The sequence below is a fragment of the Zonotrichia albicollis genome, chromosome 5 (genome assembly GCF_047830755.1).
Source record: "Zonotrichia albicollis isolate bZonAlb1 chromosome 5, bZonAlb1.hap1, whole genome shotgun sequence".
NCBI lineage: Eukaryota > Metazoa > Chordata > Aves > Passeriformes > Passerellidae > Zonotrichia > Zonotrichia albicollis.
This window is the reverse complement of record NC_133823.1, coordinates 29,018,474-29,037,412: the sequence shown is the minus strand read 5'-3', so window position 1 is coordinate 29,037,412 and position 18,939 is coordinate 29,018,474. Positions and strand designations below refer to the sequence as shown.

At 36.8% G+C, this 18,939-nt stretch overlaps 1 protein-coding gene across 1 annotated transcript in view; it reads right to left on the bottom strand.

Moving 5' to 3' along the window:
• RXFP1 (relaxin family peptide receptor 1) overlaps positions 1 to 10,733 on the bottom strand; it is a 61,901-nt gene extending 51,168 nt beyond the window's left edge. The window contains exon 1 of the mRNA XM_026792934.2: positions 10,636 to 10,733. Within this exon, the coding sequence (XP_026648735.2) occupies positions 10,636 to 10,639 (4 nt within the window). The 5' untranslated portion in view covers positions 10,640 to 10,733. The remainder of the gene's footprint in view (positions 1 to 10,635) is intronic.
• Between the last annotated feature and the right edge of the window lie 8,206 nt (positions 10,734 to 18,939).

Here is an 18,939-nt window from a genome sequence, read left to right as displayed (position 1 = left end):
ATTACTGGATGACTATTTTTCCCTTTTCTTTGTGGATGGGACAGCATATTGCCTGAAGACAGTGGTGTACAGGCAGCAGTAATTTAGACATACAAGCAGCAGTAATTTAGCTCTGAGCTCACTGAAACACTTTCCTCTCTTCTACAAAAGTACCCTCAGCCACTGGGTGCTTTGGTGGCCCTGCCCAGCTGTCCTGCTACAGCTGCTGTGGAAGAAGGCCACAGCCAGAGCAAACTTGCTCATTCCCTCCCTCATTCCTCAGTTTCCTCCAGATGTTTCTTCCAACTGGGTGTTTTGACTAAATCAAATGCCTGACTCAAAGCTGCAACTGAAATGTTGAAAGTACATTTCTAAAAACAACCAAACATATAAACTTTACTAATGATACTCTTCCTAACCAGCCATTTCCAGTCTTTTGACTGATTAAAGATTGCAACAGTATTTTTATGACTGCATGATTACAGGTATGATGTTAATGGCTTTGGTAAATCATTATACCATCTGGGAACATTATAGTAACTGCCTATGACTGAAAGATGCGAGATTAACTGTATTTTAATTTTTCAATATGGCTCTTTCCAAGTTACCTCTGTCCTTCATATTTGAGGCAGTGCAATTTTTGTTTTACAGCACTTAAGATTATAGAAGAAAAGGCAGACCTCCCAAGTATGAATAGCTGAATATCAAAATTGCAAAGTTCACAAAATGTTCACTGGGAATTTATTTATACATTTGAACATGAGATGGTACCAGACATAAACATTGACAATTAAGTCCCACTTTGATAAAATGTACTCTAAAGAGATATAGTACATTAAGTTTTGAGAACTGAAGGTCTTTCAGTAACTCAGCTATGAAACCTTTGTGTTAGAGAATTATCAAAGTCAACTTTGAAGTCAGAGAGACATTGATAAGTGGTAGCAGAATGGCAGTACATTTGGGCTATCTCCCAGATTAAGAAATTGTCCTCAGAGGACACCAGGAGCCTTCTGAACTGTTTACACTTTGCTTACTCATCAGTGCCTTTACATGTGAATCCACAATGTTCCTTTTAAGGAAATAGCTGAATTGAGGAAATATTTAACCTAAAATCAAGAGAAGGAACAACTAGACACGAGGGACAAACATATGTTGAAGTGAACACTCCCCTCCCCCCCCCCCCAAAAAAAGGTGAACACCCTGCTCTCCCCTCTCCAAAAAAAAAACAAACACCCATATCCAAAAAAACCCCAATAACATCTCCCAAAATGCAAAAGAAGTGAGGAGGAAGAGGATGAAAGTTACAGTATGAAGAAGCAGGGCTTATTAGAGGGCAAATATGTAATGTAAGAAGACACTAACAAAAATTGGAGTGGCTGAAATGAAGAATGAATTTGAGATATTAAATGTAAGACTATCTATATCCACAGGTCACCACTGCACTGTTGAGAAGAAAATACATTCTCTAACACGAACCCATATTTTGGGAAGTAGGTATGGTTTCCAATCCAGTGCCTTTATATAATGCCTTAATTTACAATTCTAGTTTTGTATTTCTGAAACAGCCTGAACAAAAACAAAACCCAAAACCCCCCAAACAAACAGCCAACCAACCAAACCAACAGAGACAGCATAAGGAGCTGTGAAATTCAGAAATCCCACCGTCATTGCTAGACAATTGCAAGTGAACAGTATCATAACATTCTCCTAATGCTGGTAAATATTTAGGACCTAAATTCACTGGGGCTTTGAGTTGGTTGTTTGGGGTACTATTTAGATTGTTCTTTTACACAGATACACATTGGATGCAATCAGCAAATAAGTATAACATTTATCTGTATCTAATATTGCAGCTTTTGAGAAGTATGAAAAAAAAATTCCTTGAAAGAGCTTGCAAAGACGTCTGGTTTGGCAGCTGATACCCTGCCATAAGGAGCTTAAATTAGCAGATTTTTTATTTAGGTGAGCTTTGCTTCCTTTCCTTCAAAGAAATTGTGCATGAAAAAAAAAAAAATCAATATTTCTGTGAGCAGCTTGAACTAGAATGAGAATTGATTTCAATATTAAGCATACAGTTTTAAAGCCCTGGGATATTACAAGTAGAGAAAACCTTTTCATAGTAACCATGCAGAATGTATGATTAAACCATAGGAAACTACGACCTATGGTCCAGGATTTTTTTTCTTATTTTATTTTCTTATTTTGTTTTGAAACACAGCAGAAGTTTACAGGTTTGCAAGACTAAGTAACAGTTTTACATTTCAAGTAAAAATATTTTATGTTTTTGCCAAGTGTCTGGCTGACTAACACTATAAAAATAATTTTTTTCCCTTTGATGGCATTTATTTCCAATATTCTTGAATTTTCTAATGTCTTTGAGAATACAAAGTATAATCTAATGAAGAGTAAGATAACATCAAGGAATGCATTTAGCCTAGCTTTGTATTTTATCCTAGGATGATTTCTATGTTAATTATAGGAAATATTTTTGTGATAGGGATAATAAAAATTCTAGACAAGTGCTCGAGCATCTAGAATTTTAGTGGCACACTGTGTTTTGTGCTCTCTTTCTGGCTGAGTCTGAGATTATTTTTTGTTCAGGAAAGTAGATTCGTTAAAAGAAACAGCTCATTCTGCTACCCTTGCTTCCTTGTGTACTCCTCTCAGACATGAGAGCATTGAATGAAATTTTTCTCACCTGGCTCAAAAGCCTTAAATGCTGGGCTCTGCCATGAAAGGAGGCAACACAATCAGTTCTGCTTGGTGCTGACACACGCTCATATTAGAGCAAACAGCAGGGGCCATCATTATGTTCTGTATGGAGTTTGAGTTCATTTTGTCCTACAGGTGTGCTCTGAAATTGTCTTCAGAGGGCTCAGGCTGATGAATACCTAGTTTCTGCATTCTGTTGAAGTAAAGTGAAATAAAACTTGCAGATAATGAACTGTATCTCCAGTGGCCTGAAAGCAACAATTTAGCAATGAATTTTACTTGTATAAATGCTCTGGGATTTCAAAAAGCTGATACAGTTTTTAGCCTTTATTGCTTGCTTAAAAGATGTGGTCTGTGTCTGAAGGTCTTGATCTCACACAACTTAATGTATGTGTTTTGATTATCTACATTTCTAGCCATCAGCTTTAATCATCAGGTGTCTGAGGAAAATATAATAATAATAATAATAATAATAATAATAATAATAATAATAATAATAATAATAATAATAATAATAATTATTATTATTATTATTATTATTACTTTTCTGACTTTGTAATTGCCCAAAATGTTAAAACAAATAAATAGGAACTGATGGGTAGAATTCTGAGAAGCAACAATTATTACATTTCTCATGCCTTATGCAGGCATCATTCAAATGCCTAGTAGTGTTTTCTTCCACTAGGTCTCTATTTCTCTATATATATATAAAGCCTTTGAATTTTCTATTATAAAAGGTGAATCAATAACTGTGTGCCGAATTAGTTTTAGCTTAAATAGTTGCATTCCAATAATCCCATCCCCACTGAGCACAGCTGGAGGTACTCTGGTGTCCTTACAGAACAAGGTGGGAAATCTGTACCTTTTTAAAGAAGCATTTGTAACCTGCAACCTAAACCCATGGTGGGAATCCATGCAACATCTACCTGGTTTTAAAATCATATAGCCAGATTTTAATACTGCTGCAACCAACAGCAGTCACACTTTGAGCTATGTGCTTGTTCTCTTTCTGTGGAATCCCTTTCACTGGTCAAATCCTTCCTTCCTAGGACATCTCACCATCAAGCAAGATAAAAGTCTGGGTAAGTTTTAAAAGTAACCAAGTCACAAGATTTTTCTCAGATGTTTTCTTCATGTCTGGATCACAGAAGCCATGGAAAATCAAGGTGAGGCAGGCAATTCTCCAAACATCTTTGAAATAATTCTTTTGTTTTGCTTTAAATCAGTTTGGGTGTTTCTTTTGGCATAAGATTTCCATTTTGGTCATATGGTTTTAGCTGTGTGTTACTGCATGCATTTTAAAAAAGTTGCATCTTAGCTGCAAAGATGCATAAATTTTTCCTTTGGGGAAAGCTTTCCTCTCCTGTTTTTCCTTTGGGGAAAGCTTTCCTCATGAGATGAAATAAAAAATAGCACAAAATCCTTTGACAAGCTGCCACCTTTAGGCAGTCATTATTCCCTGCATGCTTATTGCGTGTACATAATTTTTATTTCTTCTTTATAGCACCTGGATGTGGTTCAACAAACCCTCAAATGGTCTGAAACTTATGACATGTTTGGACAAAATACAGCTGTGGGAAAGCTTTGGCTCGAAAAGTTGGTGCAGTACAAAAAAATAAAAATAGCAGGCTTCAAAAAGCAGACCTCATAAATCAGAGGTTTCATAGGTGAAGTCTTCTGGGATGCTGATCTAAAAAAAGCTCCTGAGGAAATCTGGCAGTTCCCTAGCAATGCAGTATTTAGAACTGAAATGTAAACAATACTATTCTGGGGGAAAGAAAGGCAGAGTAGTGAAATCAGATAGGTTCAACCAGAAATTTTTAATTCTCTAGTGCAGGAAAGAGCCATACTGGAAATTCAAATGAAATCAGATTGCTGAAAATGATCTATACTTACAAAAGTATAGATCAGGCATGCTGGCCAAAATCAAATAATCAAAGGACAAAACCAAGGTGCAAAACCAAGTTGTCCCTTAGCAAGGGACATCAAGAGGAACAAGAAATTGCTGGACATATAATTTAAAAGAAAGGACATAACTGGGCTTTAAGTGTCCTGTGAAGGCTCCGTATGTAATAGCATTTAAGAGTTTTTATTGCTCTTTATATGGATGTTTTCACTCAAAGCTTCAGGATGATCAGCTGGCCAACACAAGAGCAACAAACAGAGGCAAGCAGGTAAATAACATTTTGGGATACATGTAAACAAGTCCAACATCTTTCTACTGCTTTGGCCCAATGAGCTTCACCCTAGAGTGCCTCAAACCTCTGGCTAAGTCAATTACAGGGTTTAATGATTATCTTTGCACACAGTCAGGTTCATGAATAGTTGACCTACATTGCTGACAGTTTCTATAAATTTAAATTAGTGAAAAGGGAAATTAAAAACTAGGAAAAAATGCTGAGAACATGCTAAAAAATAACACAATATCTTTAGTGAGTTGCTTGCTCTACTTTCTCAAAATAGAGTTGAAAAGGTAATTTGATCATAGGTTATAAGCACTTTCCTGCAGAGTTACTTCTGCTGGGTACTAATGGGATATTTAATATAGCAGGGAAAGATGTAATATGAAGCAGCAATGAGGAGCTGAAAGCCAGATAAGCACAAACAAGAAATAATGCATGACTTTCTAATAATGGGGATAGTTAGTCAGTAGAATAAATGACCAGAGGAAACACTATGTACACTATGCTTTACCCATAAACAGTTTGGGCTCATTCAGGGGAAATATCTGTAGAATTATGTGTGCTATATTCCTTCCCTCTTCCCTTCACATATTGATAGAAGACTTAAACTCAGAAAATTCTTCTCATTTATCCACATGGCCAAAATGACATAATACACCTTCCATTTGGAAGCACAATGACACACAGAAGCCCTAGGCTACAACTCAGAACAGAGACTATATATTTATTACTTATTGCCTGATCAGAATTTGAATGCTTTACAGCTAAGACATGCATACCTTTTTGATTAGAACGAGTTTATAAAAGCCAGAAATGTCATTTTTCGTATAAACATATATTGTTAGTGGCACAGCAAACACTGAAATGCAGAATTGCATCCATTCACAGGTGCTGCATAGATGCCACAGAGAATTTGGGAAAACTCTGCTCCTTTATTTTAAAGAGTGAAAACATCATAATACTCTCCCAAATAATCATGGGCTTTTTCAGTGTGGAATTTAAAAGTCCTTTTCAACAAAAGTCCAATCAGTACATGAAACTGCAAACTAAAGTTTAGCACAGCCCACCTGGCAACTTCGTGGGTATTGCTACTCAATAGTTCAAAAGCTGTCAATTAAAAGTGTGAACAAGAGATCAAGAAAAGATAAGGGCATCTTCAGGTGTGAATGTGCAATATATTTGGAATCAGCAGGCAAGGCTGCTGTAAAAATAGAACAGATTTAATCAAGTCAAAATAGAGCTATTGAAAGTTTACTTTGAAGCAGAGTTTACCCTTATAAGAGCTCTGATAATGCCTATTAACCAGACCACTGAGGCAGAAAGATGTCTTTTTTCCCTTGTATATACCTCAAAGAATTAAATACCAAGGTTTTGCTATACAGCATAATGAAGGAGTTACTGAACACTAGCAAAGCTTGTGCCTTCGTGGGAGTGGTTCCTTCCCTTGGAAACAGTCAACAAACCATGTTTATTTCAGCTGTGTATTGCAGCTTGTGCTAAGATAAACCAGCAGCAATAGTCAGATCAGTCAGGTTTTGTTTCTCCTCTTCATCCAAAGTTTTGAGATTGAAACCAAAGGAAGTCCAAGCCAAGCAGTACTTATTTCATTTGTTTTATGCTTGGGATTTTTTTCACTCCACTTTGACAGGTGCTCTTTGCAAAATATTTAATTCCTTAATAAACTGGCAAGGCAATTTTTACTTGAGCACCGCACTAACATGGTCAGCAGGTTTGAAAAACCTTTATGCAAATAGAGCAACTAATTTATTTGTCTTTGATGCTGTAAAGTGAGACAGAGTAAGGATCCATCCTGAACTAGGTGAAGTGTCTGAGAGAGGTGAAGGGTCTGTGGAGCTAAAGCTGAAGGAGAGGCCGCGTTCCAGAGACAGCAAGGAGACAGAGAAAGAAAAACAGAAAAACCACGAGGTCAATCTGCCCCCGACCTAGGAATTTCTCCGATAAAGAAGAATTAGTGCTAAGTGTCATGCAAGATGAATATGTATGAACTTATTGTGAAACTGTATGCATATGCATTTGGAAGGGGGATAAAAGGAGGTCTGAAATCTTCAGGGGTACGCATGCCCTTTTGGGGAGTCTTGCGTCCGGCGCGCGTCGTAATAAAGCATACCGGGCTTTACAGCTTTTACAAGTTGTGAGGTTTCTTCTTTTCTCCGCAAAACATAAAGTACCTTTGTAAATGCTTAACTACCTGTAAGGGGTATTGCAGACTTCCATTCCAGTAGTGCTGCACTACTCCTACCTCTGTTCAAAACCATTTGTATTTCCTTGGGACACAGATTAAGAGCTACATATAGAAGAAACAGTAATGCTTTTCTGTCAGTCTCCACCTTTTAATTTTGTTGAGGTTCCACTTTTGTGTATAGTTTAAAAAAACCAGCAAATCTTGGAGATTATAGATGTGCTTTTCATAAATTGATATATTGGTAAATGGAAAATTTGAATACAATTGCCAGTAGCAACCTCTCTTTCCATTTAAGTGAAGGCTACAGTTTTGCCAAAACACTGCATTAACACTAATAAGCAGCTTCAAACGATCAATGCAAGCCAATTAAATGTGACTCCACATCTCTAGACAACAAGCAGAGAGTTACATTTAAGTTGAAATTTTATTCAGCAAGGACACGTGCCCCTCTTCCACGTGTCCTATAAAATTAACTGGATACAATATGCCCCATGCAGATTGGCAGCTCCCTCTCTGTAGGGGCACAATAAAATACAATCAGCAGGCATTTTGAAAGCTCCAAAGTGTGTTAGAACAATGTACTCTGCCATATTTCCAGATTGGGAAAATTGCACGGGACATAGGAGCTGATCATTCAACATCTCCCCATGTGGTGTGGCCAGTGATTATGTGCTGCATATCCCATTTCCTCTGCCACCCTGAGACTCCCTTGTGGCTGGAACAAGGACACTGAGATGCAGCACGCCACAGGCACGGAGAAAACATTTGCCATTTCTCATGTGCTTTGTTTCCTCACACTCCTGCTGTTGTGTACTGTCCAGTGCTCATGGACTCTCCATGGCATGTGCATGAAGCTGCTCCCAAATGTGTTTGTTGGTCCTGTTAGGGGGGCTGTTTAGCCAGCTGATGTGTGCCACCTCAAACAGAGCCCAGCCTTCCCCCTCAGCAGGGGAATAAATACAAGTTTTGTATTTGCTTGCAGAAGCAAACCTGACCTGTGAGCAGCTCTCAGGCTGCTAAGCCTGGTGTGGTTTCCTAATAAACCCTAATTGGGTTTATCTTGTGGGCCACAGAGGGTGAGAATTCCTGATCTGTGAGATGATAGGGCAGCCATTAGGCTTGCCTTAATAAAGAACTGCCACTTTATACATGGAGTTAAAGTAGAAATCCCTACTCTCAGTACTCCTTTATATGTTTAATGTCAGCATCCTTGCCATCTATTTGGTTGGTAAATTCCCCAAACAACAGGCACAAAAAGCTGGGCTGCTCTCACATGACACTTCTGAAGAGATCTCAGGCTTTGTCACAAAGACTCTGCACACCAGCAATGCCTCTGAAGCTCACATGTGACCCTCCCATAGCTTCTTCACTAAGGCTATCAAGGGATGCTCATTTGCTCTGTAATGATTGAGAGAGCTACACTTAGAGGGGTTCCTATCACTTGTGCAAGACTAGAGGTGAAACTGAGTCACATAATCCTCACTGGCCTATAAATGGTTTTTCTTTTTTAGAGAGTAAAGGTACTGGATCGATTTAGATGTTTCATCCAGGCAATTTGATGAGACAACAAACACAGCTGAGCCAAAAAATGTGGGTAGGAGGCTTCCTAATGTCCCTGATTACTCATCTACAGAAACAATGAGAAGATTGCTTCTTTGTACTCCCTTATATCACCAGCTCCTTCTCTCTCTCTCTCAAAAAAGGGCTAATTAATGAAATAGAAAAACCTACTTCATATGTTCTACATTTAGGCACCTAATCTAGATGTCTGTAATAGGAAGCACATGTTGCTGTGTTTCCAGTGAAACTTACGAGGATTATTCTAAATTTCCCCATTCTATTGGAAAGCTCTACTGACAAGAGGGAGCTTTGATAGGGTACTTGGAGTTAGCTTCTATAGATGCACTCCCAGAAGTTCTAAACAGCCATTATAAAATGCTGGAGACTGCTGAAGACTGATGTTTACATTTTTACTCATAGTCACCAAATATTCTTGCTAGCATCCTGTTTTAAGTCTGCCAGATTGCTTTCAATTTGGCTTGAGATAATCTGTTAGATGAAAACAACCATCGCAGCATTCCTGTGATGTTTCTTCTTTTTGATTTTCTCCACTTATGGCCTCCTTTATTACATGCTACATGTATTTTCCTAGAGACAGAATTGCTGTTTAGCAAGCATTGCAGTCTCCTTGTGTTGGAAACCATACAAGCTCTTCCCCAGAATTACATTTAAATCAAGTAGATTGTTTAAAAAAGATCAATTGAGTTAACTTTGAAGTTCTTTCTAAAATATCTTTTGAGTAATAGAACTTATTGAAGTTTAGGTTTTAAAATATTAGGGTGCACATAATTATTTTAATGCAAGTAATAAAAGAATGTAACAATAACAGTGCAGTAGTTTATATTTTCTTTTTAAGAATAATTGGTTTCTGGGGACATTTGGACCAGGTGCAGGTGTCTTATGCTAGTTTGTTGTTCAGTTCCTTGTTGGATCCCTCTGTGAAAATTAAGAGTAGGAAATAATAGGGAAAAAAGGAATGATTCTTAGGTAGCAATTGCTTCCCTAAAGACATAGCAACAGTATTAGGGCTTTCTTGAAATTATATTGGGATCTGCAAGTGAAAAATGCCATGAGCTGCTCTGACTTAGCTGAAGAAATTTTTGAGTTTCAGTGAGTTCCCTGGAGATTTGATTTTTTTAAAAAAAATTCTTACTTTTGCAGAACACGCCACTTCAGTACAAGGGATCGATGAATGAAGAAGATTACATCTTGTGCAATACTTCTCCTCTGGGGAAGGTTATACAATTATGACTTTGACTCTACAATCAGATTTGACAGCATGAAATTCTAGCTAGCACACAGATGGACAACAATACAAAACAGTAGAAGAGGAAAATAGATTTGTTTTGGACTCTCCTTTAAAAAGCACAGCACTCTCCTGCACAGACATTTTCATCAGCCAATTTATCCTAAGACTAAAGAAAAACCATCGAGAAAAATCCCTGTGTGTTCTGTCTTTCACTATGCTGGACAGCCAGCACTGCTAGAGATGGACCATCAGGGTTTACTGATCACTCTTCCAGATTTAATGGATCAAGATTCAAATGGCTAAATATATTTTGGTTCTGGCAGAGGTGTGAAATACTTTGGGTTTTTTTTTGCTTCTTTTCCAGAATATACCCTTCCAATATTACAAGGAGTTAATGGAATTTACTTTTGTTTAATATTCTTTTAAATATGACATAATATAAATTATCCTAAGGAAGCATAAAAGGCTCCTTGCTACAGGAATTTCAGAGATCAGCTTTATGGACTCAGGGAACATTGAGTTTTATTGCATTATTTCAACAGAAAGATACCAAGTATGTTGTCCTGATGTACAAGACTAAGAGAAAATGGTGCCCATACTACTCTAATTTCATTACCATCTCAAGGAAGAGGTAGTGCTGTTACTCTTTTTTTCTCTTGTATTGTTATTTGCACATCTTTTCCACAAAATCTTCTTTTCTTGCCTTCACAAATTCTATAGGTTTTCTTAGTGATCAGAAATGAACTCACCCATGACTCAATCTTGATGTCTTTGGCTAAAATCCTTTACTGTGATCCAGCTGCTGGGTTTAGTGGTTGCAGGTTCAACTGGACCCCATGACTACTCTTTCTCCTTAACAGAAGTAAGAAGAGAAAAAAAGAAAGCACTTTAAGATTGTTTCAGCATTTTAGCATTTGTCTGCTTAAAATCTTCCTGTACTCATGCTGTTTTTAATAGAGAATCACAAAATATTTAGTTGTTTCATAAATGCAGAATACAATGTGTCTCAGCCTGTTATTACAACAAAACCGCTGACTGTGGTTTATGAAAAACTATACTGAATTGCTAACAGCAAAAAGATTCAGCATCCATGTTGAATACTAATAACTTTTAAAATGTAAGCAATTTAATTTTCACAGGACACCTGATATAAATATCTCTCTCACACGAACTAATAAATATTCTGAGGAAAATATAATTTACTGCAATTTATCTTCCAAATGAATACAAAACCATTTTTTGTTTAGCTTTAGTCAAATTTCACTCATAATCCTATTCCTTTTACATTCTAAAATTTTCAATACTTGTGGCAAGGTAAAATGGTTCCTAAAAACTCTCTTATTTTTATTGTAATTTTGAGTAATAGTGCATGTCATTAGCCAAACTTAACATTTCTTTAGTCTGGGCAGTGAGGTAACACCTGGAAAGAAGACACCTATATTAAGAATTGTGTACATATATTTACTATTACCCAGATCTAAAATAAAAACTGTTTTCTTGTGCTTAGTTAAAACTGAAATCTAAATAGCACCAACTTGACATGCAAGTGATTAAACTATCTCAGACCACAGAGGAAACATGAAACAAAGGGTACAAAATCCAAATCCATATGGGTCATCAGTTCAAAGTCGGAGAGCCATGAAAAAGCAAAGCTTTCTAAAACCACTTCTTGCAAAACTTTTGAGTACATTAACATGTAAAGCCATTGGAGAAGAATAAGATATTTTGCAACTCTTACAGAAAAAGGTCTGAAGGAAACCATTATCTGATCAAGATTTCCCTTGTATTTTCTGGACAATTGCTGCTTAAAGTCACTGACAGTTCATATAATTTAGTGGCTATCCTGCAGTTCTAGATCTCCAATAACTGTTTAATGCAAAGTGTCTGACATCAGAATGCACTTTAAACAGAGTAACTTCCAGTAATGGAGATAATTAAAATGAAAGATCATGAACCAGGAATATTGAGCATCTGATAATTGCACACTTTGTCTGAATATTGTTAAACCTAAAGTAGTTATGTTACTTTTAATTAACTTTCCTTTGACTGATATGCAAATAAAGGCTGTTGCTTTGAAGAGTGTTTTATTTCACCTGTAGCAGACAACTTTTGATATCACCCAACATTTTAGGGAGCAATAGAAGCACTTTCCTAAGCAGTCTGTTCCTGTAACATTACTCATCCACGTTAGGCTGAAAAATGGGGAATGCTGACATGAGTCCTTAATAAAACTGTGTTTGTTGCTCTCGTGGTGGAAAGCAGCAGCTATTTCTGATGAAGTTAAGATGATCAATCTCCCACCCTACTCCCTAAAGCCTTGCATGACCTGCACAGAGGGACAACAGGAGCTGAACATGTATTTTGCAGAACAGCCACTGGGATCAGAGAGAAAAAAAAAAATCAGCCTAAAGCCTTGTGCTTGTGGTTGATGGCCACAGCAACTGTTTTTCTGCCATCTGCTTAGAGAAAGAGAAATTCAAGTTCTGTGTAAAAATCCTATTCAAAGTTACTCATAAATTCACATTTTGATGCACCAATTTAGATAGAGTAGAACTTAAGTGCCTCTGGGTATAAGAAGTGCCTAATAATGTAGTACAGTTTCTTTGCCAATATTTAAAATAAAAACATAAAAGTAGCAGACATTTTCCAGAGGAATAAATTTTCACACACACCTACACAATAGTACAAACAGATGTTTGTGATAGTTCCAGAAGCAGCAATCAAATCCACATTTATTACTTTATTTAGCTGAGGTGCTGCAGTTTCCTTCAGTTTACTGGTGATTAGCAAAGATGCCTATCTCTTCCAGAAAAATGACATCTTTACCTTTTGAAAGAATGGTCAGAATTATCCCAAATTAGTTATTTGTATGGCAGGAATATGTATGTTTTATGTGTGTAGACTGGTAAATTTTGTTTGTAACCCACTTAGTAGCATCTTGGTTAGTGGAAAGGGCTCATAATTCAGTACCTGAACATGGCTTCAAAGGGAAAGAAGAAAAGGAGATTGATTTCCTATATTCTGACTCAGGCATGGGCAAGTACGCATATAGAGAGTATATGATCAAAACTTGTTATCATAACTGATGAACAGAAAGAATTCTGGTTTGGATATGTGAACTACCCATCTCTGTGTTAGCTATGCTAGGCTTACCAAATTTCACTTATATAAAGGAATAGGAGGTGAAAGTTGTGATTTACACAGGAATTTTAATTTCAGCTTCTCCCTTAAATCCCTTCATTGAAGTAGTGTATGGGAAATATACTGATACACAGCACTACAGAATGTGTCAATACATCATTAAAAGCTAAGGGAAAAAAATATACTTCAATGATTTGATAAGTCAGACTTGAAAAGCTCTACTTGAACTGCTTTTTTATTTCCTTCCCATCATGACCTTTCCACTAAACCATTCACTGATTTGCAATCCCCAAAGTTTATCTTATAATTAATGTGAACTTTTGCCAGGAGCAATAACGCTCCTTTCCCTTGCTCATCCAAGAAATTCTGTTTAAAGTCTCCGAAATTTTTCCAACTAAGTCAAGGGACTGAAGTCAGACAAGATAAAAACCTTTTTCTTTTCATTTTCCTCTGAATTTCTAGCTACCTGCTAAAGTTTATTGCACTCAGAAGCCTCATTTAATTGAGAAAGGGGTTTCATTGTCTAAGGCAAAGTTGGAGGTAATTAAAAGATGTTAATATGCACTGAAAATGCTCTTAAGTCTTCTCTTTTTTCCTTCTGGGACACACCATCATATTCACTGCATATTAACATCTTTTAATTACCTCAAGCTTCCCCTTAGACAATGAAACCTCTCTCTCAATTACTCAATTACTATAAGCATACCTAATAAGTTTAGCTTACACAAACACCTTTTGAATTTTTTTTTTTTGCAGCTTGTTCCACCTTTCCATAGTACTTCAACTTATGACAGGCTTGTTTTCTGGTTCCTTGTCACCTGCACAAGTGGAGTGCATGGCCAGTCCTTAGCTGAGCAGGACTCATCCCTGATTTCAGTGATCTCTTTGTCTACCACACCAGCCATGTAAGAGAGCACCTTTCAGGCAAGAATGCTTTCTATCTACACTAAGCCTCAAAATCTTTACATTTCCAAACCTTATTTCCCCTTCTCCTTTGTTAATAGAGAGAAAAAAAAGCTACTCTAAAGGTGGTATATGCAGTTCATAGTCCTGGGACTGAAAAAGGCAAAAAAAATGCATTAAGAAAAGGCTTGTGCATTAAAATGACAAAGACTCTCAGCTTTGGTAATTTACTATAATGACGGTCAGGTGTCTGTATAAGTCTGTGAAGTGAATAAAGATATTTTAGTGTGACATTCATCCTATTGTCTCTGCAAGGTGTGTGGATAATAATTTGAATGCCATTTAGCAATTACAGCTCTTTCCTTTTGAAAGAAAATGGAGATAGTGGATCTAGTGATGAAGACTTCTGGTATATGCAGATAGTTCTGATTTATGCTTTATTTTGGTGCAAGAGTGAACAGAATAGCAAGAACCTCAGGTAGAAATACTCAGGCACATTCAAGGCATTCTTAGAATGAAAGACTCATCTGAATGAACTCATCTGACTCCAGGGAAAATGTAGAATCATATTTTGTAGAATTAAATTATAACCTCACTGATTGCTATCGTATGGTTAGGACATAAAAGAGAGAACATTTTTCTCTCCTAGTATTCAATTTCTTTGAGTCTGAATCTAGTCTGACTGCACTTACCAGCATGTTTCTGCTAACAAAGATGAAGAGTTGCAACAAACATTTATCTGAAAATATTTTTACATAATTCATATTCCAATGTTTACTTGGTTCCTTATGTCCTGAGTTCTTCAAACAGTATAGATCTGTCCACATGTTTCAAGCCAGACATAAACCCCAGTATACAAAGCTGTGCATGATTCTATGCTTTGGGATCATACAACGATATTATGAAAATGCACTTATTGCACCATCTGCCTACAATACCAATGCTACTATAATATTCTTTATTGGCATATATTTAATTTAGTAATTCATTTAACTTTACCATAAGAAATAATATAAGCAACTCTCATCCCTTTTATTCACCAACTTCCCCAAAGCAGGCTTCAGGTCACATAATGGCTCTATGCAAGGTGGGCTTTGAAGATAACTATTTAATTTTCTCTTCCCTTTCTGTTGACCCCATTGAAATACAAAAAAAGCTTAGCATTAAAAACTGTGTCACCCAGCAGCTGCATATTAATACAATGCTTTGAAATATGGTGTAACATTAGTACAGTAAGAATAAATGAATTAAGAGTCTATACTTTTTGACACCCCTGCCCTCCCACATATGGAATGTTAAATGTGGAATTTATGCATGTTCAAATATTCACTCCCAAACACATCCTAGGTCTCAAGGTGAAACAAAAAGCCCTTTCTAACAAACTGTCTTGCTGTTTGTTGGATGTCTAGGGGTACAGGACACTTAGCAGAGGGGCCAGAACATTATTGAACTATTCTCAGAAGACATTGACCTTCTGCAGCACCTACTGAATATTCTCAGAAGGAATGGAAACTAATAAGGAGGTATGAAACTGTGGTCTCCGTAAATAAATCCTTCTGCTGTGCCTCCTTGCTGTGCGATTTCTAACCTTAAAAAGCATGGGGAGAAGGGAGGGAGAAAGCAAAAAGAGCAGGCATAGTTGCCATTTGGCCAGCTTGCAATTTATAATGTCAGCAGCTGAGCATTGCACAGCCCATTGGCACCGACACGGTACATGAGGCTGGTCTCCTATTCCCTTCTCAATATTACCTCTCAGAGCCCAACAGTCAAAAGTTAATAACAGCTTAACAAAATGGTTTCTACATAAAGACTTGTGCCAGCCCTAAATGCACAAGATATCTAGTGACCAATGTGACTATTTATTACAATTCTATGCTTTGAATTAAGTATTTGTTTTTCATGAATGATTAATTTTCCCTTTATGCAGCTCTGACTCCTGAACACCAGATCACAGACTGTTCTTCTTACCTCTCTTACAGTTCTCAGAAAATTTATAGCAGTGGTACACTTTACCACTGAAACCTTTTTACATTCCATTTGCTCTTTTTCTTATTCTACTTCCTTACATTTTAAACCTTTTTTCACTTTCCCTCAGATTTTTACCAGTACCTAAACATTTTCCTCTATTGTCCCTTTTCCCATGCTATCTTGCCTTTATGCCCCTAGTTTTCTTATATTTTTCCTCCCTTGTTTCCTTTTACTCTCTGTGGAGGGGTTTGTATTACCACACAGAAAACAAAGCTGCCAGAGCCCTCCTGAGGTCTGCAAGCTCTTGGCCTTTGAGCTTTCCATCCCAGAAAGCTTCAGGACCTGTGCTCTCCCCTTCTCTGAGACACATGCCCAGAGTTATAGGAGATGGATAGCCAATTTATAAGTGGATAAAAGTTACATGTTAATTATAGTGTGATTCTAAGATGAAGATGAGAGTAAAAAAGTAAAGAAGTAAATAAAATATCTGACAGCTCTTGAAAGCAACTTTAACTTTGAGTCTTAAAAGAAAATCAACTACAAATTTAATAGTGAACAAACTAGTAGTTTCCATTTCCACTATGAAACTCCTAGGTTTTATGTTACTTTTATAAAAGGCTCTTGTGTCAGAAAACAACATTACATAGCATCATTAGAATTTTTTTTTTTAATAGCACTGCTAACTTATTTTGTACCAAGGCTTTGTAGAAAAAAAAATTACAGCAGAGAGTGGCTCCCATCAGCTTCAGATCTCTGCTGCCATTTTTTTTCAGGCCCTTCCTCCTAGGTTTTCTTCTGCTCTGTCTGTATTATAGCAGTTTTTCAAAGGAAAATTAGTGAAAAACCACTACCTTATACAAGACATAAGGCTTGAGGGGACATGGAATTTTGTGCAGCTAATTTTTTTGGTTGCTACCACTTAACAGTGCCCTCTTTTGATTGCTTATAGAGGATGAAAATATATAATGGAGTAGTTAATAGAGAGAAATGGTATGCATATGCAAACATCATTATAAAAAGGAATGCAGGAGCAGGACCCACTTGGCAATAGCCACATTAAGTAGTACAGGCTGCTTCTTACTATTGTCAGAAGAAATACAATAGAATAACATTTAAAATATTATAAAAAAGTAAATGATTTTTTGAAATTTGGTCTTTAACTGCAAACAAGATTCTTTTTCTCCTTCAGTGTCTCAGTGGAAGGGGTTGATTCTTATTGTCCTTTCCAAATTGAACCATTCTACAATTCTTTGATACTCCTTCTGAGATTTTGAGGTCATGTACAGAGGCTAAGTAAATTTTTTTTTCAGATTCCTATCTATGAATTAAAGGATTTGACCAATAATCTTTTCCTGAAATTTCACCAAAACCTCAAAGTGAAAGGGATGCTGCCCTCATAACTCAGTGTCTAAAGTAGCTGTGTCTTTCCAGACACTGTTGAAATAGGCATTAGCTGATAATTCTGTAGCTGTGAACTCCGTGGGAGCTGGTCCCTTCAGAGCAGGAAAATACTATTCTGACTGGAAGAGCTGACACACCATTTGGCCTCTGATGGCAAAATGAAAAGGCATTGAATATGACAAAACATAAGGCAGAGTCTTGGGGACAGAAAAATAAGCTACTAGTCAATTATTACATCCAAGTTCTTCACAGGGATCTGTGATAAATGGATGATTTTTTTATTCTCAGGTTTTCTATAGCATGTGTCTCAGGTATAGATCACCTCATTTTTTTGAAGTAGCACTTAGGTGCAAATAATGATTTTTCCCATTACTGCAATGCAGATGTATTTGTAGAATTGCCAGGATGCTGCAGGTCTAGTCTTAGAAGGAATTCTGAACGATCCAGATCAGTTGGCATCTTTGTGACATCCCAGAACAAACTGAATTTGAAAAGTTGAAGTGAGTGTCACAGAGGGGTCTCTTTTATATATTTTTAATGTGTGACCTGAATATTCAGATATAATCAAGATCAAAAAATCATTCATTGCATCAAGTTCTAACAAAAGATATTCCAAACATGCTTTCCTGGATGGGCATATGGAAACAAAGGGTTCTTTTTCTTCTCTTTTCCAAGTCCAGTAGTCACCTGTATGTTGCAAAAGTGCCCCTAGATGTAAAGAGAAACAGAGTCTCTCCACAACCACCAAATCATTAACACTGTTAAGAGTCTTGTGCTGAAGCTGAGTTATTCAGGTACTGAATTTAGATAGTGAGATATTGAAATTACTCTCTACTAATAGATGTGCCACAATATTTCATGATAATAGCCCAGAGCTGAATCCATTTTCCTTGTGCATATTTAAGCCTATTAATGAATGTAAATTCATATACATAGACTAACAGAACATTTGAAAGGGATTTTTATCTAGACCTTATGAACCTCTGCTGCTTGATGTGCTTTTGCTTTGATGGATTTGGAGCTAGACTGATTAGCACATTTATTTCTACCCATTAAAGACTGCAGATATGATTTTAGTATCTTTTTTTGTTTTTTTCTGCAGGGACTTAGAATTGCTGATTGTCTCTTCTAAGATAACTCACTGTAAAATCAGGTTAAACACGGAAAAAATCAAATTATACATTTTTTCTTTTCCTCACAATAACAAAATACTATTTAAAAAAAACTGAAAAGATAACATACTGGGGTTGTCAGTTAAAAAAGAATCACCTGTGTGCACTTTATTAGCTCTGGTGGAGGATATTAAACTGCTAAATTTTTGAGTACATTATTTATTAATGCAATCAAGCAAAGCCATGGTTGTCACATCTCTTTCACCGTTGGAAACCAGGCAAAGAGAAAGCTCACCATAACTCTGGCACTTGTCAAAAGGATTTACATGAGCGATGGAATGGTAGGGATTAGGGGAAACTGTCCAGCCTACTTCAGTTCCAGAAAATGGTGGTATTTCCTTGGAAGGAGAACAAAGGAGACACCTGCTAAATCAAGACTTCAAGAATTCTTATTTCAAGGCTCTCAAGTTTTGACACAGTTGGGAAGGTGTCTCTAGTGCTTGGGGAGAGAATGAAAGAGGGAGGTGC